Source organism: Dendronephthya gigantea, unplaced genomic scaffold, assembly GCF_004324835.1.
Source record: "Dendronephthya gigantea isolate DGI-Jeju-01 unplaced genomic scaffold, DenGig_1.0 000128F, whole genome shotgun sequence".
In the NCBI taxonomy this organism is placed as follows: Eukaryota; Metazoa; Cnidaria; class Anthozoa; order Malacalcyonacea; family Nephtheidae; genus Dendronephthya; species Dendronephthya gigantea.
In genome coordinates this window covers 120,438-144,596 of record NW_021163138.1, presented here as the reverse complement: position 1 = coordinate 144,596, position 24,159 = coordinate 120,438, and the positions used below count along the sequence as shown (strand labels likewise).

The 24,159-nt window shown below is 38.3% G+C and overlaps 1 protein-coding gene across 1 annotated transcript; it reads left to right on the top strand.

Moving 5' to 3' along the window:
* Window positions 1-23,206: 23,206 nt before the first annotated feature.
* LOC114535946 lies at window positions 23,207-24,154 on the top strand. The gene has a single exon (XM_028557286.1). The coding sequence runs from the start codon at window positions 23,207-23,209 to the stop codon at window positions 24,152-24,154; it is 948 nt and encodes a 315-aa protein (XP_028413087.1).
* The last annotated feature ends 5 nt before the right edge of the window (window positions 24,155-24,159 follow it).

Sequence of the window (24,159 nt, the reverse complement as noted above, 5' to 3'; positions counted from 1 at the left end):
TAATGGCGAATCACCAACGCTGCAATTGACTTGAATGGGGGTATTGTAGCAACACTTGTCCGAGTGCAATACAAACCAACTGCAACTAAAACAAAAAGTGATACGATTATTGGAAGACCTCTATATGTGGCATGTAATGGCAATGGGGCTTTCCTACGGACAGGTAAGACACAATATAGATACGCTAACTATTAGGAAGTAGTGTGACATTCCAAAAAGATGCCTTGGATGGAATATATTTATTACTACTTAATAGTAAATAGAATGGTATGATTCGAAACAAGCCACTGATTTCCTATCCTTATTTTGTAGATGCAGAGTATTAATTTGCTGGAATGGGAAACAGGCATATGCCTACAAAATTTATTGCCCTTGGAAAATGGGATGATCCAGGTAAACAATGCAATGTATGATATGGCCAGTTCTTAATAGCTAATCCCCCTAATTAACCTGTCATTCATATTTTCACACAAATACATTGCTTACCAGCCCACACATGCTTCAAACCTTTCCTCAATAAAAGTGATTGAAAAATACAGGAAATGGAGCACAATGCTTGGTCCTAAAGATAGACCTAACAGGACAATAACCATGCAGGAAGACCTGAAGGCTGCATGGCTGCTTGAATGTACTAACAAAATCTTGTCCATGTCAGAATATCAGGGATTTGTACGGATTCAAATGTGGATATGGATCTTTCAAAAGGATGCCTTGCTCCAAAATGAGAATAGAGAGATGGCATGTCATTACCCTAATTTCCAGGAGCAAATGCATGCCTTACAAGTAAAACAAGGCCTGAGAGACGTATTGAAGGTAACAAATATACATTTGTTCCTGATGACATTGTTGCAGTTAATCGTGGTGTCAATGAAGGATTACCTAGTGGTGAAAATGGTGGCTGTTACAAATCAACAAGCCACATGAATCCTGCCAAAATGGAAGTGGTTGCCATGTATTTGGTTTCTGCCTGGATGAGCACTGGAATGTGGATGATTGGAGGCACTGCAGATATTTCAAACTTTTGCCAACATCAGTTAAAGTATATTATGTCAGTATCAATTAAGAACAATGAAATGCCTGTTATCATTCCTGTTGAAGAAATTGTCTCTGGTTGGAAGAATATTGCATGAAACTTGATGATTTATCAAACATTCATCGTGACACAATTGAAGGTACTGGTAACTCCATATCAGATGACTCAGAATCGGATCCTGAAGAAATGAAAAGGGTACCAAATCAATCTGAAGATCAAGGGCATTGTGATGCCTCTCATGATGTGGTATTGCTGTCTATTGCAGACAGAAGACGAGCTGTAACAATAAGGAATTTGGAAGGGAAAACTTTGGTGTTGTGTGCAAAGATGTTCTTTATTTATTGAGAAAAGTCTTGTACATTAATATAAAGAACCCGTGTTAAAATAATATCAACATGTCAGTCCTCTCGCTTGAGTTCACTGAGCTCTCTTAAGCCCGCTGACCTATGCCTGTGTTATTTACACTTCATGTAACAGTCCCTACAGTTCACCCCTTCTTGGATGACAAGAGGACTGGTCCATTTCATTTGACTGGAGGGAAACCATAATAAGCTGGCTGCTGCCAGGCTGATCGGCGGGTCCTTGATTGGCCTGCTAAAGGTGGTTTAGGTTTAGCCATGTCTGGAGTCGGCATTTTCTTGGCATCAGAGGTGACGTCGGATTTTGCAGTGTCTGAAGTCGGTACTTTCTTGACATCAGAGGTGTGGCGCATAAAGCGTTGCCCATCCCATCGTTCTCAATTGTGACTGATCCCCCTTCTACGGCTGTAACTCAGAATGTTGTTGTGTGCCATGGTAATGTCAGTTTACCTTTCATTTTGGAGCGTATGAGCACAGAATCACCCACTTTACTTGAATGGTGGCGGGCTTTGGTTCCTGTCGTGGTAATCTTTGGAAGTTTTCTTGCTTTTCTCATCATGCTGACGGTACTTCTTGTGGTCACTGATCACTGACATTGAGGTGAGGATAGAAGTTTGTCTTGAATCCTGCGTCCAAACATGATGTCTGCCGGTGGCTGTCCCGTAACTGTGTCAGGAGTGGTACGGTACGCCAGTAGCCAGTCATTGATAGCTTTCCGCCAGTCGCAGGATTTGGCGACTGCGGTCTTCACTACTTTGTTGATACTGCAGTTTGGCCTTTCTGCTTCTCTGTTGGCACACAGGTAACGAGGGGTTATCTTTCAGTGCTTGATTCCGAATTCTGCCATGAGGTTGGCGAATTGGGAGGAGCAGAAGGTTTTCGCATTGTCAGTGACTATCTCTTGGGGGAACTGTACCATGCGAAGATACATCGGAGACGTGGGTCTTGTGCCGTTGCTGTGATGTTTTTCATGATTGTTTCGAAGAGAGACTAAGTAGGAACTTGACAATATTAACTTTGATTGACATTCATTAATTAATTGCATGAGATTCTTGAGGTAATATGAACCAGTATACACTGAACTGATTTAGGTTGAGTTTTTTAGCTATTTGTTAATCATTATTTGTTAGATCGAATAATTTAATCAATATAAAATCACAAATTATACTGTTCTACCTGTTCTACTTTCTGACCTGATATTCTACAACACTCTATTTCTAAAGAAAAATTTGCGCATGGAATTCCTGTATGTATTATTATGAGTGAAGAGGCACTTAAAATGGCAAAGATACATTTCGAGCGGCATAAGCTTCGTTGACGAGACTGGGTAAAGAGCATTGGTGCTCCTACAAGAAAGTGAAAGACCAGCAAAGGAGGTAAAAGAGTACCTTACTAAAGTGAAGCAGGCATTTGACAATGTAGTCTCGAAACATGAAGAATACGGAAACTTAATAGTCGAAGATAAAGACTTCAAAACTGAAGAACAATGGCTAGAAAACTGTCAAAATGAATTTCTTAGACTTGACTTTAAAACCAAGTGTTATATAGAAAGGTATGCTAGAAAGAACAAGAGCGTCACCTGAGGTTCCGCAATGTCCTTTCCAAGAAACGAAGAATCCAAGAAAGAGAGTTGAATTCATCCAAAGAATAGTAGATTTGTTTTGGAGACCCTGGACAAGAGACGTGTTTCCACTGTTGGTCCCAAGAAATAAATGGAATTCAGCAAAATTGAATGTACAAATTGACAATATTGTAATGATGCAAGATGGAACAACAGTACAAGGAAAATTGGATGCATAATTGAAGTATCTCTAGGAAAGGACAAGAAGGGATCGCAGTTATCCATCCAGCGGAAGGAGACAAAGAATGAGGACAAAGCATTCTGCTTTGTCAGGGCCTGAGGATGTTTCGAAACGATGATGGACTAATATATATAAAAGTAATATAACTAATATAAGTAGGAACTAATAATTTTAACTTTGATTGACATTCATTAATTAATTGCACGAGATTCTTGAGGTAATACGAACCAGTATACACTAAACTGATTTAGGTTGAGATGCGAGAGCATGTTTGTGTGAAAAGGACTGCTATTCTGTTTGCTAAACTGTTTAATTTGATTTATGTATGATTATTTGAAGATTATGTAGAATGCGTAGACCCGGCAAGAAGTAAGTAAAACAGACATTTATAAAATTAACATAGAATGCGACAAAAATAGAATGATTTAAACACAAAGTAACCTATACTTATATTTACTTATCTATTTGTTAATCATTATTTGTTAGATCAAAAAATTTCATCAAAATAAAATCACAAATTATATATCACTCCCTGTTCTAATTTCGTCGGGGCCTGCAGTTGAGAAGAGTTTGACAGATTGCAGTGCCTTCTCGGTGTTGTTAACTAAGATGTTAAATTCAGGATCGGTTTGAACACTGCAGTCCGCAATCTGCACACTACAGAAATGTTCCACACAAAGATGGCTTTTGTGCAGGTAATTGTGTGATGAATACCTCTTGACTATTTTAGGATCTAGGTGAAGGCCATTACCATGTTTAACCTATATTAAAAATATATTAAAGACCTTTTGATTGAGTTCTCTTTGGGTTGCGTAAATGCAATAAGTGTTCTACAATATTAATATGTGCAATAAAAAGAATCAAGGATGCTTTTTGACATACGTACATCGGCCTTTATTCGAACATCATTAACCTACTATTAATTCTTCAAAAATTGGGTAATGCAGTAGCTAAAATTTCAACATAACCAGCACTGATAATTAGGGGGATCCCTATTCATATATTTTTGTTAACAAAAAGTAAAAGACAATCGATTTCAGAAGGAATTGGACATGCGCATCATAAATATGCCCCCCCATTTTTGATGCTGGCCAAGCCACTGGCACTTAAGTGAAACTACTCAATTTAATTACCGCTACATTTAATAGTTCGCCTATGATCACTTGTACAAAGCAAGTTCCATGCGTGAAATAGGAACAATGAAGACACCCCATCAATCTTTGGCAAAGAAAAAAGAATATTTTGACACAGCTGTTGGTGAATTCATTGATGAGTATGTCATGGCTGACCCTGAAAAAGAGGAAATTTGTCAGTATAAAAAATGGCTGGAGCAAACAAGAAAGAACATTGTTTTAGATCATGACTATGCTGAGAAAGATACTTGCAAAAACAATACTGGTGATGGTGCACAGCCTGACTGGTCATCCAAGCCTATTGATATATATGACACATGACACACTCTCATTATTAATTAGGCTGAGATAAAGATGATATGTGCACTGCAAATATAGTATATATTGTTGGTATATACTATTGGAAAGTTATTATCCCTTGTATTAAACATGATTATATATATAATTATGTCCTATTTCAAAAATTCAGATACTATAACCTACGATGGCAAAGATTTGCAAATTGGTCAGGAGGGAAAGGAAAAAACATGAGTGTGACACTGCACAAAAAATATGCAACCGCACATGCAAAAGTGTTGTTTTAGGAATGGTAGCAAACAAAACTTCAGCTGCAATTGTGCGAGCCTCTCAAAGTCTGCTGCTTACATTTTGTAAATAGTGAAATTAAATGAACGAAACGTAAATTTGATAGATAAGAATTGAAAAGAAAGCTTCTTCAAGTTTTTCTATACACTGGCTTCCACCATGTTGTGTTCAAAGAATCGCTAGTTTGTTCACAGAACGATGCATTATATGGCAGAGGCTTCCCTTCTCAATTTTCGCCTTCCCACCTCCCCCAGTGCATGTTCCCTTTTCTAGTAAACGTTGTGTAAGACAAATATAAATGCTTGAAAAGCTTACGAGAATGCTCGAAAACTTTTTCAAAATATGCAGTTGAGATGTTTACCAGTATAGCACAGAGGAAAGCATTGTTTTCTGAAGAAATGGCACACAGAATACGATGGCAAAGATTTGCAAATTGGTCAGGAGGGAAAGGAAAAAACATGAGTGTGACACTGCACAAAAAATATGCAACCGCACATGCAAAAGTGTTGTTTTAGGAATGGTAGCAAACAAAACTTCAGCTGCAATTGTGCGAGCCTCTCAAAGTCTGCTGCTGGAGTTGAGCAGATTGTTACAAAGTTTGATGCTGAAACTGGGATACATAAAAAATCTACAGCTCACACTTCAAGACCATCAAGAGATGATGAAAGTATCATGATAAAGGACTTAAGCATGCTACAACCCTTCACAATACATCACCAGGGAGGCACCATGACAGTTTTTTGAACATTGATGCATCCCCTCTTGCCAACATGGACACGCAAAAAAAATTTTCTTGGCTTTGTGAACATAAAAAGAACATGGCAATGGATCAAAAGAAGGTAACACTCCAACATCAAGTGAGAAAAATGCTGATGAGATTACTGTTACAATGTAACGAGTATACTTTACTTGCAAATTTAATATAAAGTATTGAGTACTAATAAAATTAATCAGTTCTAAAATTTGTACAACACATGTGATTGCCACCAAAATAAGACACAAAAATTCTATTGTCTTATACAATGTAACTTGACTTGTTTTCTCATGTTGGAAGATTTTTAAGTTCATTGCATGGCCGTTTCATTACATTGTTAATCTTAAGGAGTTCATGTTCTTTTTTCATAAGTGTAATTCATGACAATAACAACATCAAACCTTCATTGAAATCTTTTATTTTAGAAAATACATGTAAATAGTTTTGTGTACAAAATTTTTTTTAAATTTTGAGGAAAATAGATACAAAAATTTTGCTTACATGGTAGTCTCACTGCCTCACCAACCATGTCTAGAATGTTCGCATTAGCGAACTAATGTAATTTTTCTATTTTTGCCAGCGCTTGCATACAAGCTCAACTGCTCAAAAAGTTTTTAAAATTTCACATACCTTTTTATCACTAAACAATGAGCACTTATTGAAGGTCATTATGAATCTTATGAGGTATGGTTAAAGCCCCTCAGCCCCCCCCCCTCCGCGGTCCCTGAGGTTGTGAAACGAGGTTTCTAGTTCAATGACATTTTGTAAATAGTGAAATTAAATGAACAAAACGTAAATTTGATAGATAAGAATTGAAAAGAAAGCTTCTTCAAGTTTTTCTATACACTGGCTTCCACCATGTTGTGTTCAAAGAATCGCTAGTTTGTTCACAGAACGATGCATTATATGGCAGAGGCTTCCCTTCTCAATTTTCGCCTTCCCACCTCCCCCAGTGCATGTTCCCTTTTCTAGTAAACGTTGTGTAAGACAAATATAAATGCTTGAAAAGCTTACGAGAATGCTCGAAAACTCAACAAGCCTCTGCGGAGGAGAGTGGTTAAAGCATGTATCTTGAACTTTTATTGTAAATCTTTTGCATAAATTCGCTTAAACTTTTAGAGTAAAATGCGAGGTAAACACAAAAAATCACCCAGTTCATCTAAGCCATACAGCTGATAGCCGTAGTTGATGGCTAAAATGTACAGGCTGGCAGCTGTAAAACCAGCACGATCTCCAAATGGGATTCATGATAATCATTAAATGTTAACTCCCATGTTAACTCGCTATGCGCAGGTTATACAATTATTGAAACCATATGCGCATCAGACATCAGTATGTATATAAAACATGGCTAATTCAAGTCCGTCAGGTATGTATGAATAATTGATGAATTTTAACTCAAGCTCCAACGTATGGAAATTAAAAACTCTTTGGTTAAGGCAGGTTATATCTCTCTCTTGTATAAAAATAGAAGAATGACGGTCAATTTTGACTCTCTTTGATATACATTGCTCGTTGTATAATAATATACTGTCCGTTTAGCTTATAAACGGTGGATAAGTCAAAATTAAATAACACTTTTACATCTCTCTGGAATGAGTCAACTTGAATATTATGCTCTGAATATGTAGTTGTAGACAGTATCTTTGTATCAAGGTAAAAAACATCTTGTTGAATAAAACGTTAGCCTTGCTTTCTATTTTGAAATATCCACCGACCACCGTTTAAGCTAAACGGGCTTGATACAACCGGCCCCTGTACTATAAAGAACTGAATTTATAGTTTAATTTAATTCGTCTATATTTTTTTATTGGCTTTCTGAAAAATTCAATTTGACTTAATGCAAGAGCGAGAAATATATGTACCCTTATTATGTTCAAACAGTCATTTTAGAGTCAAAGTTATGAAAATTTACAAATGTTAAGACACATTTAGTAAAAGTAGCAAAGATTAATGCACCATCTTACTTCCAAAATTATAAGTGCTAACACTAGAAACAAGGGTGAAAAATGTTAGCCAATCAGCGTATTTGTTTACATTTTGCGTTCTCAACCAATCAGAATGTGAGATGTAGACAAAATGTAAACAAAAGGAGTGGGAAAATAGCACCTTATTCTACATCCTCGGTGCCATTTGTTATCAATTTTGTAGCCAAAAACCGAATAATTCCAATAGAGAAAGGCTTGTTCTTTAATTTAATTTTCAAATTTCAATCTAACCTGAAAAATATTGATGTTTGAATAAACAGGTTTTCACACACGTAGAATAGCGGACTCATTAAATGGTACTTAGATACGGCCGATTATACAGATAAGACCCTTTATGTCGCACATAAATTATAAAATTTTATCAAACATTTAAAACTGCATCTCACCCTTTATCCTCTGACCTGCATCAGATGCGTCACGACTAAATTATTAACTTTGTGCATCCGGTTGTTTTTCGACACCATGCCGCGTTCTGCGAGCAGCTTTGGCTCGTAGTCATAGATATTTTAAAAAGTGAAAGTTAAACTACAGAAGCCGGCATCATCACCACTGGCTTATTTTTTCATTCAAACTGTTCACAAAGTTCTCATCAATTCAGTTTCTGTTTGCCCCTCATCAAAATCATCCTTGCCTTCGTCATCGTCATCATTTTGTGCATCTGTCTCATCATCATTGCTTTCCTCACCATCATCACCAACAGTTGCCGAAGCATCGTTTGCAGTTTTTCCCAAGCTCTCAACATATGTCAACAATGTATCTTTGCAAATTGGGCAATCTCGGATGTTAGGTAAGAGCCTCTCTATGTAGAAGGAATGTTCACAACCACGGAAAACATTCCAAAGTGGGTTTGTTGCAAGCGGGTAAATCGCATTTCCTATGATACAAGGTAATATAATATGTTATTATAAGCTATTCGTGGGCTACCTGAAGAGGTATGTCCTTACAATTATGTGTGAGCAGAGCTTCTAATTTGTGTGATCTATATTAATTATTTTGTTACATACTCAATAGTTGACAGAAATTCTACAACCCTTATTTTACTCTTTTCCCTCCTGTACTTACCTGTGTGAGTTTGGTGGGTTTTCCTTTGGAAGTACTCGATTGGTCACAATAGTTTTGCCAAAGGTTAGGAAGTACCTCTTGCTGCTATTCTTTGGTTGTCGCTTGGCTCTAGGTTGTTCAACTGCCGTATTAGGGTGGGTAAAAAGAAACTCAAACTTTAAGGTCAAGAATTCAGCTGCTTGTGTTTTTAATCTATTTATCCTCTTTGAACTAAAATTAACTCGTTTCAGTAATGTGAACCATACTGCTATACTTTCTGACTATGCTGTACATACTGTATGTGAAGTGTTTGTACAGTACTGTCAAGAATGTCATCTTCTTTGTAATTGTCAGATGAGTACATATAATAGTTGAAAAAAGGAAATATTGAAGTTCTTTATGTAATGGTAACAAACATGTATGCCATTACTGATTGTGGAATTACTGGAATATATTAAATTTCAGGGACCGTGGAGGGGGGGGGGTTGGGGGCTTTAGCCCCCCCAATAATTATCTAAATACATGTGATTCCTTTATAGCGATTTTTATATAGCCATAATAATACGAATAAAAACTCCTTATAGTAAGTTGTGTAATCATAATTATGTGTTCACTATCCGTGTCGTGTGAACAATGTTTTCATTGAAGTGTTTACAAGAAAAATATTAATAGATAAGTATGCCCCCCCCCCCAAGGGTTCACTCTTTCGGCTTCGCTAGCCCCCCCAATCCAAAAACTGCTCCATGGTCCCTGAATTTAAAGGAGTTAACTGTTATTGGGTTTTTCATTATTTAGTCTTGTTTAAAATTTGGGTTAAAACAGCCGGTGGCAAAAAGAAAGTGTACTAGAAAAGAGTGTGGGGCTATCTTTCCAAGAAAGGTGAAAGATGTGGAAAAGATAAAAAAGAAAAAAGCAACCAATATCACAGATCGAAGAAAATTGATGGAATATCTGGTTAGTCATCAGTTAATATTTATCCATATCATATATAGAGATTACTTCATGGTTAATGCGTGCGTACGATTTTTATTCACGAGTTGTGGAATATCCTAAAACGAACGAGCGAGGTACGAGCGAGTGAGTTTTAGCATATTCCACAACGAGTGAATAAAAATCGTACGCACGCATTAACCATGATGTAATTTGTTTATTTTATAAATATAGAGATTTCTTACTTGAAAAAAACTCGCAAAATAAAAATTTTGACTTGGAAGCCAATCTAGTGCATGCATGTCTCGATGAAATCAACAACACAAAATTAATCATTCAAAGTGAAATTCAAAATCACAAAATATTCTATAAATGACAAAGCCAAACTCAATTATTCTCAACAATACTATCAACATATAAAAGACTTTGAATTTGGTCCTGTAACAGCTAGTTAAATAAAGTTAATCTACTCATTGTCAGAGTCGCTGTCCAAAGGTTTCAGTCGCTTCCAAGTTTGTTTCTTCGCTGAATTTACTGAAAACGTCGGTGACTGGTTGAGAATATTTATGTTTATGGAAAAATTGCCGCCTTGAATGACAGCTCCACTAAATAGATCCATACTTTGCTTTTGAGCAGATGAGGAGGACGAGCGAGCCGCTGTTTCAGTCAGCGAGGATGACGAGTTTCCTGCCGCCAAATTGCTCAATAACTTGGACATATGCATTTGTTGATTTGTCGACACAGTGCTGTAGTTTTCAATACTTTTCAAATTCTTATGGCCAGAAAGCTGGGCAATTTGTGTGGGTGGAACATCACTCTCACTGAGTCTTTGGACCATTGTTTTTCGGCCGCTGTGATTCCGTAGTCGGCTGTTCTCAATTCCTGCATTTGCAGCCATCCTCTTTACCAAACTATTAAGTTTGTTCACGCCTACGGCAACTGGTTTAAACCACGCTTTAGTTTCGGCGGAATCTGTAGCTTTAAAATTGTTAACTGACAAGTAAAAGGGGGCATCATCGTAATTCATTTCTCGAGGTCTTTTCTGTGAGAAAAATTTATAAACTGCAACAGGATCTTTTTCGCTTCCATCGGTTGCAAACATTTTCGGCGGAACTGTTCGAACATCACGGTAGTCTGAACCAGTCCTAGTTTTCGTTTGCCTTTCATTAAACTCGAGATATTCTTGTCCTTGGGCTGTTTTGTGAAGCTTCACATCTCCCCAGCACATGTCACGATGTTCCTTGCAACCTCTGAGACCAAAATGAAGACAGTTGTTTAACCAGAGTGTTTAACCAGTGTTCGCGTTTCCTATTGGCCGAAATTTTAACAATACGATTTTTATTCACTGTTAATTCTGTGAAGAAATCTCTATATCTATATGATAAATATCATATATACTACAGGACAAGTGTACAATATTTTAGTTGGTATTATTGTATAATACTTTTTCAAGTTTCTTTTTGCAAGAGCCTAACTGGAGTTATAAATGTACACACCTAAAAACACCTGATTCAAAATGAAAAATATTTTGTTTGAACAAACCATGAACAAGACTTTTGGATGTGTGAAACAAACTTGCGATGAATAATGGCTGTGATAGTAATGATGTTAATGAGGGTCACAATATGTTGTAAGCTGAACAGTAGTCAGGATTTAAATAAGTTTCTGCTAACTGGAAATTAAATGGTTTGTCAGTACTATACTTAATGAAAATTGTCAGTTTGAGTTACTGTATTGGCAAATTTCAGTTGTCAGGACAGTAACCTCCATTCAATTCATTATTAATGTCATTTGCACATTACTTAACAGATTTTATATTTGTCTCTGAAGGCAGATATTCTAAACCTACATCACAACTGCGATACAATTATTCTGAGTCATCGCAAACATGGACTTGGTTATACAGTTGTCACAGATGGAACTGAAAGATTCATCTGATCAGCCACAGGAAAGTGAAGGTATTGTAGCTCTTTTTGAAAGATTTATGACAGGTAATGCAAATATATACGTAAACAGGGTGTTAAATAAATGACACCAAACATCAACAGATTATCATAACATATTGTTTAAAGATTTAATTTTTACACAGCAAGAAAGTGCGGCTATTTAGCTTACTGAGGATATACCTTTTTATGTCAATAAAAAGAAATCACTGAATAATTGAATTAATCGAAAAAATTATTGATGCCATTCACATTCTTTCACTGTTGGGAATTGACCTCACATTTATTGCCTCGTACATGCACTGAGCTCATTAAATTCAAATTTGTGTTCATTCCTTGCGTCAATTCCCAGCAGTGGCAGAATGTGAATTTGATAGATAATTTATATTTTTAACATTCTGCTTTTTACATTTAGCTGCAAAAAATCGTGAAAAAGACCAGCAACAACTTAATAAAGAGCAGCTGCAGCAACAAACATTACAACAACCTTAGCAGCAACAAGAACCACCGCAAGAGCAGCAACAGAATGAAGAAATGGAACAGGAACAATCAACACAAAAAAAGCAACAAGCACAGCCACATCCAAGACAAGAGCCGCAGCAACCTGCACAACAACAAGAGCAGGAGCAACCTGCACAACAAGAGCAGCAGCGACCTGCACAACAAGAGCAGCATAAGCCACAAAGGCAAAATGAACAGCTTCAGGAAAAACCACCACCACAACAATCTCACCAGCAGCAACTATCAGGGGCAATAAAATTGAAAATACCAAATGTGGACTATATTCCAAAACATGGTATATTGTGTAGTTTATTAAAATTTAATGTCTCATGATTTCATTTTTAATGTATTTTTTATTGACAACCCTGACTTTTGTATGCTGACAGATGTCTGTTGTACCAGAAAGACAACTTCATTTTTAATGAGATTAGAATTGATCATTTTACCCGGGTGCTGGACTGTGCAGTAGCTCAAATTTCCAAAGGAAGGGGATAAACATTGGAGTCAAATCCCTTGTATTTGCCTGCACTGATGCACACATTATAGGTTACTATATCTTCATAATTGTTTATACTTGATAGACACCTTTACATAGATATAGTGGTGTTTTTTTCAATTGTTCACTGCCTTTTGTGCAGAAAAAGAAATCATATCAAAGATGTGATGGGATAGCCCAATTCTTGCACTTCTTGCAGTCAAATGTAGTAACATCACAAGGTTTTCTGCAAAATAGGTGAAATAGAATATCCAGGGCTGGGCAACCACACTTTCCGCCTGTTTTATCACATACTAAACAATCATCTGTTTTCTTTGAGCCAATTTTTGGATACATCCCCAACTTTCGATAGAAGCTCATGAGCATAACCCTGTGGTAGTAAACTGCTTCCAGGAAAACTACAGATACGGGACCAAAGATATCTTGGCACAACCTTGTATTGAGGAAGTCAACGACACTAGCATTCTTGTTCTCGTTTAGCAAACATAGTAAGGAACGAACACCATAAGCTGCTGTGTTATGTATTAAAAAACGTACAATACCCAGCTTGCCCCTCCTTACTGGTAAATTTTTTCTCTTGTGGAATTGCAAGACTTAGCACTGACTTACGGCATTCTGCTACATCTTCTACCCTTGATTGGAAAACTTTTCTTTGCAAGGTAGATGCTGGCCCTCTTACCAATATTGTGGTGTCTACTGACCTAGCTCCTTTACCAACGTAGCTCGACTGAAAGGACGTCTTTTCACAGAATCTGTATTTAAAGAAATTTCTGTTCTCTTTTTAGGCAACTGCACAGTGTCACTGAGTTATTGGAGTGCTGGGGACAGAATTTGAATCTGCAGCCGGTTGCAAGTTTAGTTTCGTTACATGCAATGCATGTGGTTTATAGGTTTCTGCTTGACATGCATTGATCCTTGTGCTCGAGGTGCAAGTCTTGTCGTTCACAACTCTTGCTGTTCCTTTGTGGCTGTGACATAAATGATTGTCTAATCGATTATAGAATTTTCCATAGTTTTTACATCTTGATATCCAGCATGTGCCATTTTCCCCTTAATTAGTAGAAAGAAATCATGATTAGAATATTCAATGCTAATGAGGTAAAACAATAAGGTTTAAATGCAAATTAAATATCAAAGTCTACTGCTATTCAAAAGGGAACTGCAGTATTATTAAATAAGAATTACTAATGAGCGCATTTACCTTCGAAGGGAAAGATTTCTTGTACTTCCTCATTGCAATCGGCTGCAATTAGATATCAAAACAATATCGAAATGAATAAATATATTTTAAAAAGTACAAAAACTTTATAATATAAATATTGGAATGTAGATTGAGTAGAAGTGCATGTTTCTCCACTTGCGTCAAACCAAAATCTTTGACCAAAATTACAAAATTTTCCGCGAACTATCACAATAACCCGTGCAATTACTGATACTTCATGTAAAGAACCCTGTGTTAACTTTACATGGTGTGGTAACCAGTAACCAGTGGGTGTAACAAACTTTGGAGCGCTGTTATCGTAAATTTAGCAACATTTTTATATTTCTGAGGTATTATTCTCTCATATTCAGTAAAACTGTTGTAGTTATAGAGAATATTCGTGATTTTGACCTCAAATTTTGACCTCTATATTAAAGGGCCTGCCAATTGTGGAAAAACATTTTTATTAAACCCACTGAACATTGTGTATGCCACGTTTTCAAATCCGGCGACTACAACATTTGCATGGGTTGGGGCAGAAAATGCCGATGTTATCTTCTTGAATGATTTTCGATGGTCGAAGCAAACTATACCTTGGCACGACCTTTTATTGATGTTAAAGGGCCAGTTGGTGCATTTGCCTGCACCTAAAAGTCACTTTAGCAAAGATGTGGCTCTTTCGGGCGATGTACTGATATTTTGTACAGCTTAAGAGGAAATAACATACGTTCGTGGTGGTGTTTTAGACGCTACAGACTCAAATGATGAGAGTCAGGTAATACAAAGGCAACAAGCATACATGCAGTAATTGCTCTGTAATATATGAATGTATATAGGGAAAGAGTTTATATCTTGACGCTTAGTTTTAGTTGTGTGCAATCTTTGTAAATTCATATGCTGTAATCGATTAAAAATATATATGTATCAATAATTGTTTAATGTAATATATTACTGCGCAAAACAGAACGGTTTTAATTATGCGATGATATTAAAATTAATTCGCGTGAATTTATACAAATATACAGCAAGTGCATGGTCCGTTAGGCACCATATTGAGAGCATATCGGTACACAGTCATGTACCAATGCCTTGAAGAATACACAGATAAATAATTAAAGTATTCCTGGTACACGTCTGTGTACCGTATGATTAACTAACATGCAGTTATACCATTGATAAAGTGGTAATTATTGCTTATATCAGCAACAAACAGCACAGATCAGGGAACCAAATTGTTCAATCTCGTGTCTCGCTCTTGAAATATTTGCTAATATAGATACTTCTCTTTATTTAAAGCATATTTATATTTTGCAGAAAATAATATTAGTACTTCAATCTTATACCTTTCTCACTTACTATATGTTTAATACGTTTTGGCATACTGTTAATTGTGCAATCTATAATGTCAACATCTATGTTATTTAGACAACGAATTACTCTATCACGAAATACCTCAAATGTTTCCTTAGTTATTTGCAAACGCATTGCCTCTTCTTTTAGTTGTTTCTTGCGATATGGAATAAATTCTCGATCGGGTTTAGGTCAGGCGACCCGGCGCCGGTATTCGATGTTGTGAACATTCTATAGATTTCAACGCGGCTAAAGCTACTTTACTGTTCTGACACGGGCAATTGTCCATAACAAATATCCGTTTCCTTGCAAACTTTCGACCTGCTTTGGCAAAACACAAGTTCAAATTTTCCCTTACAAACCGTGCGAAGAATGGCCCATCCATTTTTTCGTATGGTTTGCTCAAAATCACTTTTTTCTGGGATGCAACGGCTACCATGAGATGTAGTCGCCTACCACCCGCCAGCTCTTTGCTTCCTTTTGCAGTTATTTTTAGCCCCTCTCCTTTCAGTCTAAAAGAGACACCATCCAAGTAAAATGACACATGCCTTGTGTAAAAGTCCGGAAAGTCACACAGTATTTTTTTGGCATTTCTCGCATATTTTGTCCTTAGAATCCTGTCTTTATTGTTCAGCAATCCCTTCTTTCTTGCCTGAAAATGACGGTAACCCAGTCTATTTGGGTAATTGGAGATTGTCCTTCGTTTAGCCTTGTTCGAATTAAGTTCACTCTTGTATATAATGTCTTGTAAAGTTCATTGAATTTTGCCTAAGTATTTTTATTGCACACAGTAACTTTCTTTCATCTCTATCCTTCAAAATCTTTGGCTGACCGACATTACCACACATTTTATCTCGCATATTTCTCTTTCCCGCAGTTTTACATATTTTATGTAAAACACTTTGGCATCACGAACGCTGCCAGGCCACCTGCAATCAACGTCCATAAATTGTCCCCTATAGTCACAAACACCCTGGACATTTAAGGAGAAAAATCCCTCCTAACAATAATAATCTTGGGAGTTCTCCGTTGGCCTTTTGATAGCAACATGCGTGCCGTCTATGCAGTTAAAAGCTTGGATACACCCATACTTTGCTTCGAATTCCGCTACCTTTTTCGCATTTGTTCTTCATCTTGTGGCAATTTGATATATGTGGGACCTAATCGATAAGTTATTGCTCTGCATACATCGTATATTGTCTTCGAAACCGTGCATACGTGAACACCAAAGGTATTTGCTGTCATTCAAAGAGATCCACTGTCCTTAAGATAGTGAAGTGTTATTGCCAATTTTTTTTCAGTTGACAATGCTCTGTAATTTGGAGAACTAGAGTCAGGTGAAATGTACATTCGTAGCTCTTTTTCTAGTTCAAAAAATGCAGCCCGTGTTAAGCGAAAATTTCTTTGCCATTCTTCATTCGCCAACCTACCACAAGTTATTCCACCACTGGTCAGTCCTTCCTTTTTTAAACCAAATTTCTCGACGATTTCGTCTCAGCTGAGATATTCTTTTTGCTTTCATTTTTCGGTATAAATGCTGTCGATTCGACATTAACAGAGACAAGATAATTGTATTTCGTTTATTTACATACTCTAATAAAACACATAAAGCGCCAAACATTTGGAAGATAAATAAAAAACACGGAATAATGTACAAAAAAACATATAGGCGCATCGCATTTGCCATCTTGAATGTTTATATATATCTGTTCGAATTTCCCGCACTTTCAGTCTATTTTTAAACTGATTCGCTCCATATAAACACGCCATTCCGCCTAGGCGAGTTTCCCGGCTAAGCGGGATGGAAACGTTTCGTCCTGGCTAGACGGGATCATATAAACAGGCCCTTAGACTGCTCGTCAGTTCGTTCTAAAGTGCCGTGTTCGACGTCAACTGGGCAACATGCTAGTAGTGAGATTAGCGTCTCAAAATGCAATGCATCTGCCCCAAGTTTAAGGTCTGCAATAGCAGCACGGAATACATTACTTGTGGCTAATGCCTTTTTCTTTTCAATCTCCTTCTCTCGTTGATATATCTCCATTGAATTCTTATGAACCTTTGAACCATCTCCAATAAGACAAAGATGATCAATGCATGACTTTTTCTGCCTGTACGACACTTGATTACCTCTTTCGATCAACAGCCGAGCGGTATTCTTATTTAGGAGGATGCCGGAGCAAATTGTATCATTCGTGGAAGGATTTAATTTGCACTGTGCTTCGAACGGACTTAAACGGCCAATGAAGGGTTTTCCAGTTCGATGCATTTGGTAGCAAGCTAAACAACGAAGTATGCCTGTTTCTGATTCTTCATCGTTAAAGAATTCTATTAACTCTGATGCATCGGTTAGATAGTAAATATTTCTTGCCTCACGAATTTTAGTCATAGCCAGTCGCAAACTGTCATCCTCACAAAACATCTGCTCGAGGGTTGCATGTTGCATCTGAAATCTGTCTACCTTGAGAGACAAATTTTTAATTGCGCCCATCACATCATTAATCGAAGTTGATGAAGATGTATCGGCTTTTCTACATGAAAGCAACGTTGCCTGACTTTTCTTTTCTACGGAACTTTCTGGCTCTTGATTAACATCTATAGACTGAGAGGTAACTAGACTTAGTTGATCAGTTGGGCTTGAATCTTTCTCCAGGAGCTCTGACGACTCAGTCTTTTGGGGGGTTCGTTGCTGGGTTTCGGATTTTTTATAGTCATTGCGCATTAATCGAACTTCTGGTGCAGTAATTGGGACAATAGTGCACGAGCGTGTTTCCTCCCCTTTGTGCCATCTCTCTTTATGACGGTTTACACTGGATGAATCTCTTCTACATAGGGAAGCAAATTTCTCATCTCTTTTTCTGAGAAGTGATAGCTCAAAACACTCGATATATACGTTTCAGATGACTTAACGCTTTTATTTACTGCTGGTGGTTGTTGCTTTTTTGGAAGAGGGGCTCCTTTTTTCCAATCCCATGAAACTTGACGTTTTGGTGCTTTCTTTTTTGGCAAGTCGACAAGCAAATCGGTTGCTATATTGGAATTAATCCAAGATTCTGTTAAAATGTCCATGTACAATGTTCTGTAATAGTTTAAAATAGTATATATGATTGTTCACTGTCAATTATTCACTATTATAATGAACTGTCAAGGGTTTTGAAATTTTTTCAGTTAAATTTGTGTCAGTAAGGAAAAGGGTACATTTGACATGATTTTGAAGAAGTCTGCGAAAACGGCTCTTGTTAGTCTTGTACCTTTAGTCTTCAGTATTTAAAAATTGAGATCCAATAAAATCTATCAATAAACGTTTATATTTTGGTCAATCAGCATTACTTACCATTTTTGCAGATGTTGCAAACAACTTTTTGACCATACCCCTCTTCACCCTCAGCAGCTCCACACGCAATGTGGACAAAGTTCTTGCACGTTTTGCATGAATGTGCTTCTCCGACCTCTCTACCACAAACATGACATATATGGGCCATCTGAGATTTAAATGTAAAATTATAAAACATGGGTCTTTTCACATTATAAAGTATAGCTTTAACACTTTATCCAGAATAATCCTAATAACAAATTGATATTATAAAAGACTAAAGACTGACCTGAGATTTACAAGATCATTGACCCAAATCCGACTCATCCGGGACTAAAAAAAGTGGGAGTTTCGTGTTTCACGAAGGGCAAAGCCAAAGGATGCGAGGCCCGCGCGCCTAAAAGCTGATTGATGAAGAACGTCATGTAATAGACAAATTTAGCATGACTAGAGTTTGTCTCTTTTCAGTCTTCTGTGAAAGTAAAAAAATGGTTCATATTATCATATATTGCTTCTACACTCGCTGTAGGTTTGAAACGTACACGTAGTCTGGAATATTGATATGTTGCCATTTCCATGGCGACGGAACGCATGTATTATTAGTCTTTAGTTTTAAAGTATCAGGTATCAGTATATTGTCAACTCAAACAGAGCGAGAACGGTAAACATCTATAAATCTATACGAACGAATTATCATCAATATCTATTCAAGTTTGGTGTGCGCCAACCAAAGTAAAGTTACATTTATCTTGTAGTAGTCAGTTCGTTATTCTCTATTCTCAATCGCGTAGAGTGTCAAATCGTATTCATGTATATATTATGCTTATGTTAGTTTGCGCGCATGGCATAATCTATGTAAATCTTTTCTAAATTGTGTAGTTCGAACCCACAAACATATCTATATCCATATCCGCAACCATACCAATCTATCTACCAAACCTCAACCTCAATCTCTATCGAGAATCAACAACAGAACATTGTATAATTATAACTGGTATTAAAGTTATTGTTTATGTGTGATCTGTGTGTGTGGAGTTCGTTTATTGCTGCGCATCATACTTGAATTGACTCTTGGACTTTGCGCATTTCAACAATCTGCCCAGAGAGTCTACATTAGTTCGAATTTGAAGGCACAGTATACCAAATCCTGCGCTCGAAGCAAATATATCCCCAAGTACAATATATGCGTGAAATCCGGCAGCCACCATGTGCACGATACGCTATCTGTCAATCAAGTCTACTTAAGTCAGCTGTCAACACTCGGGGTGGTAATCAACTTAACTGCACCTGCGATCCGTTTACTAATTTGTGATTACGAAGTTAACACCTGAGAATGGGTGACGAGAATGAACACTCAGTCGAAGAACTTAAAAGGATTCGCAGTTCCGCAAAAGCAAATGTGACGTGTAAGATAAATAGGCTTAACGAACTTATGTCTAGCAACAATATTCAAGCCGTGGAAGAGACAAAAAATGACCTTTTCGAAACTGTGAACGAATTTCAACTCGCGCATAAAGCTTATCACGAAAGGCTCGATAATGAAGAGGAGAAATCGAACTCGTCTCAGTATTGCGCAGTCGTGTTAGAAGAAGCGGAAAAACATAAAACAAAGGTACATCTTTGGCTAAGCGAACATCAGAAGAATGATATAACGGCCGATATCCGTCCTGAAGATTCGATTAGTAACGTCAGCTCCTTGCGGTCAAAAAAATCCAAGACGAGCTCGGTGAGAAGTTCAGCAAGCGCTAAAGCCAGAGCTGCAGCAAAAAAAGCAGCGTTAGAAGCTAAAGCAGCGTCACTTCAAACGTTGCATGAACTCCAGTTTGAGGAATTGAAACTTCAACAAAGAAAAGCGGAAGTAGAGCTTCGCGCCGAAATAGCTGTTGCAGAGGCTGAACGAAAGGTATACGAAGAGAGTGAAGTCGAAGAAATGTATAATCAAGTAAATAAGAGTTCTGGTTTGCATGAACATTCGCAAAAAATGAATTATGTTTCCACGAGTAGTCCTGCTATAGGATGGAGTAAACGTCACGATCAACCAAATATTCACAATGTACCATCGAATAGTCAGTTAGAAAACCCTATTCCTAGTAAAGTGCCTCTTAATCATAAAGAATGGAACGACGACAAGCCGGTTGAAAACGATCAGAGCACAAATAATCAACACGAAAATTTTCGAGACGAGTCATTTCAAATGCTAATGGAAACACAAGATCGTCAAAATACCGCGCTACGGCAGTTGATTGAACAGCAACAACAAGGAGTTATGGCATTAACACTACCCCAGCCCATGATGCAGATCTTTGATGGCGACCCGATTAGCTACTGTGATTTCGTTCGTGCCTTCGAGCATCTTGTGGAAAGAAAAACCATCAATCCAAGTGCACGATTGTACTATCTTGTACAATACACCTCGGGCCACGTACAAGAACTGATGAAGAGCTGTCTTACCATGAAATCCAGTGAAGGATACGTCGAAGCAATGCGGCTTTTAAAGGAAAGATATGGTCAAAACTATCAAATTGCTTCCGCTCACGTAAATCGTTTGATCAATGGCCCTGTCATAAAATCCGAGGATGGTGTTGAGCTCCAGAGATTTTCCATCCAGTTAACGAGTTGTGCTAACACATTGAAGGAGATCGGGTGTATCGGGAAACTCAACACCTCAGAGAACTTGAAAAGAATCATCAACCGTCTTCCCACCGCAATGTGCTACAAATGGCGAGATGTAGTTGACAGAACAGTGGAACAAGAAAAGAGAGACATAACAATCAACGATGTGACGAAGTTCGTAACAAGTCGAGCGAGAGCTGCAAATCATCCTGTTTTTGGAAAAGTAAACAAGGAAAGAAAGGAAAAGATTGATCCTCACCAAAGACGACCGCGTCCACCAGGAATCAGAGCAAATGGATTTGCTACTCACGGCGAAGAGGACAACCGAGAAGGAGCATTCCTCGATTCAGGATCGAACACTTCGTTCTGTACTGAAACCTTGCTGAAGCAACTCAACGTAAGTGGAAACACAACAAATCTTTCGTTGACAACAATGCAGGGAGAAAATATACCTGTTCAATGTTCCTTAGTAAGCCTCGAAGTTTCCGACCTTAACGCTGTAAACCACGTCGACCTACCAGTGGTGTATTCAAGACCATCTCTGCCTATTTCGCCCGACGCAATTGGCAAGGAAGAAGATGTTCAACGTTGGCCACATTTGAAAGATATACCCTTGCTGGAAATTGATGCCGAGATTGGTCTCCTCATCGGCAGCGACGTACCAGAAGCCTTACAGCCCATTGAAGTGCGCCCAAGCGAGAATGGTGGTCCATTTGCAACTAAAACGGTCTTTGGATGGGTACTAAACGATCCTCTTGGAGGAAGCAAATCAAAGATTCCAACCACCAACTTTGTGCAATCGACCGATGTATTAGAAAGCCAGTTCTACGACTACTGCAACCGCGAGTTTAACGATTCAAACTACGAAGTAGAACCGTCAATGTCCCAGAACGATAAAAAGGCCTTGAAAATTATGGAAGATTCCATCAAGTTAGACAATGAACATTACGTAATCGCGCTACCCTGGAAAAATTATCCACCGCAACTACAAAACAACCGATCCCTAGCTGAACAACGACTAAGTTCACTCAAACGGCGTCTCCAACGAGAACCTATCATGCACGAGAAGTACACGGCGTTTATGAATGACCTCCTGAACAAGGATTATGCAAGGAAGGTGAATCACGAAGCTCAAGATCCGTCTAAAATCCTTTGGTACCTTCCCCATCACCCAGTGTTGAATCCCCACAAACCCGAGAAGGTGAGAGTAGTCTTCGATTGCTCTGCTGAATACGGTAATACATCACTCAACGACCAACTGCTACAGGGGCCGGATATGACCAGTACTTTAGTCGGCGTACTCACGAGATTCAGAAAGGAAAGAGTGGCAATGACGTCAGATATTGAGTCCATGTTCTACCAAGTTCGTGTAAAACCAAGTGACTGTAGCACATTAAGATTCCTGTGGTGGCCAAATGGAAGGCTCGATGAACCTGTTGAAGAGTACGAAATGCAAGTGCATCTGTTTGGCGGAACATCATCACCAAGTTGTTCAAATTTTGCTCTGAGACGAACAGCAGAAGACAACAAGTCAGAGTTCGATCCGCAAACCATTGAAACAGTCAAGAGGAATTTCTATGTTGACGACTGTCTCTTGGAGGAAGCAAATCAAAGATTCCAACCACCAACTTTGTGCAATCGACCGATGTATTAGAAAGCCAGTTCTACGACTACTGCAACCGCGAGTTTAACGATTCAAACTACGAAGTAGAACCGTCAATGTCCCAGAACGATAAAAAGGCCTTGAAAATTATGGAAGATTCCATCAAGTTAGACAATGGACATTACGTAATCGCGCTACCCTGGAAAAATTATCCACCGCAACTACAAAACAACCGATCCCTAGCTGAACAACAACTAAGTTCACTCAAACGGCGTCTCCAACGAGAACCTATCGTGCACGAGAAGTACACGGCGTTTATGAACGACCTCCTGAACAAGGATTATGCAAGGAAGGTGAATCACGAAGCTCAAGATCCGTCTAAAATCCTTTGGTACTTTCCCCATCACCCAGTGTTGAATCCCACAAACCCGAGAAGGTGAGAGAGTCTTCGATTGCTCTGCTAAATACGGTAATACATCACTCAACGACCAACTGCTACAGGGGCCGGATATGACCAGTACTTTAGTCGGCGTACTCACGAGATTCAGAGAGGAAAGAGTGGCAATGACGTCAGATATTGAGTCCATGTTCTACCAAGTTCGTGTAAAACCAAGTGACTGTAGCACATTAAGATTCCTGTGGTGGCCAAATGGAAGGCTCGATGAACCTGTTGAAGAGTACGAAATGCAAGTGCGTCTGTTTGGCGGAACATCATCACCAAGTTGTTCAAATTTTGCTCTGAGACGAACAGCAGAAGACAACAAGTCAGAGTTCGATCCGCAAACCATTGAAACAGTCAAGAGGAATTTCTATGTTGACGACTGTCTCAAGTCGGTGAAGTCCGATGAAGAAGCAGTGAGAAGGGCAAGTCAGCTACGCGAGTTGTTGTCGAGAGGTGGTTTCAGATTAACCAAGTGGAACTCGACATCACAAAAACTCATCAAGTCTTTACCAGAGTCAGATAGAGCCGAGAAAATCAAGGATCTCGACTTTGACAAGCTGTCCATCGAAAGAGTACTGGGAGTCCAGTGGAACGTCTCAACCGACCAGTTTGGTTTCAGTATCGTCATCAAGGTTCGCCCCCTGACTAGAAGAGGAATACTATCTGTAGTAAGTTCGGTGTTTGATCCGTTGGGATTCGCGGCACCATTCATCCTTCAAGCAAAGCAAATTCTGCAAGAATTATGCCGATTGAAGTTCGACTGGGACGAAACCATTCTCGAGAAGTTTCAAGATCGTTGGCAATCATGGCTACGAGATCTACCAAATTTAGAAGAGTTAACAATCGATCGTTGCTTCAAACCTAACAATGAAGAAATTGCGTCAACTCAACTGCATCACTTCGCAGACGCTTCTCAAGAAGGTTACGGAGCAGTTACGTACCTGAGAATCGAGAACAATCAAGGAGAAGTCAAGTGTTCGTTTGTCATGGGAAAATCTCGCCTCGCGCCAATCAAGTCAGTCACAATTCCTTGTATGGAACTATCTGCAGCGGTCACGGCGTTAAGTTAAACAAG

What these genes read in the sequence shown, in the direction of transcription:
- LOC114535946 (XM_028557286.1), top strand. Translation starts at nt 23,207, where the DNA reads ATGACGTCAGATATTGAGTCCATGTTCTACCAAGTTCGTGTAAAACCA.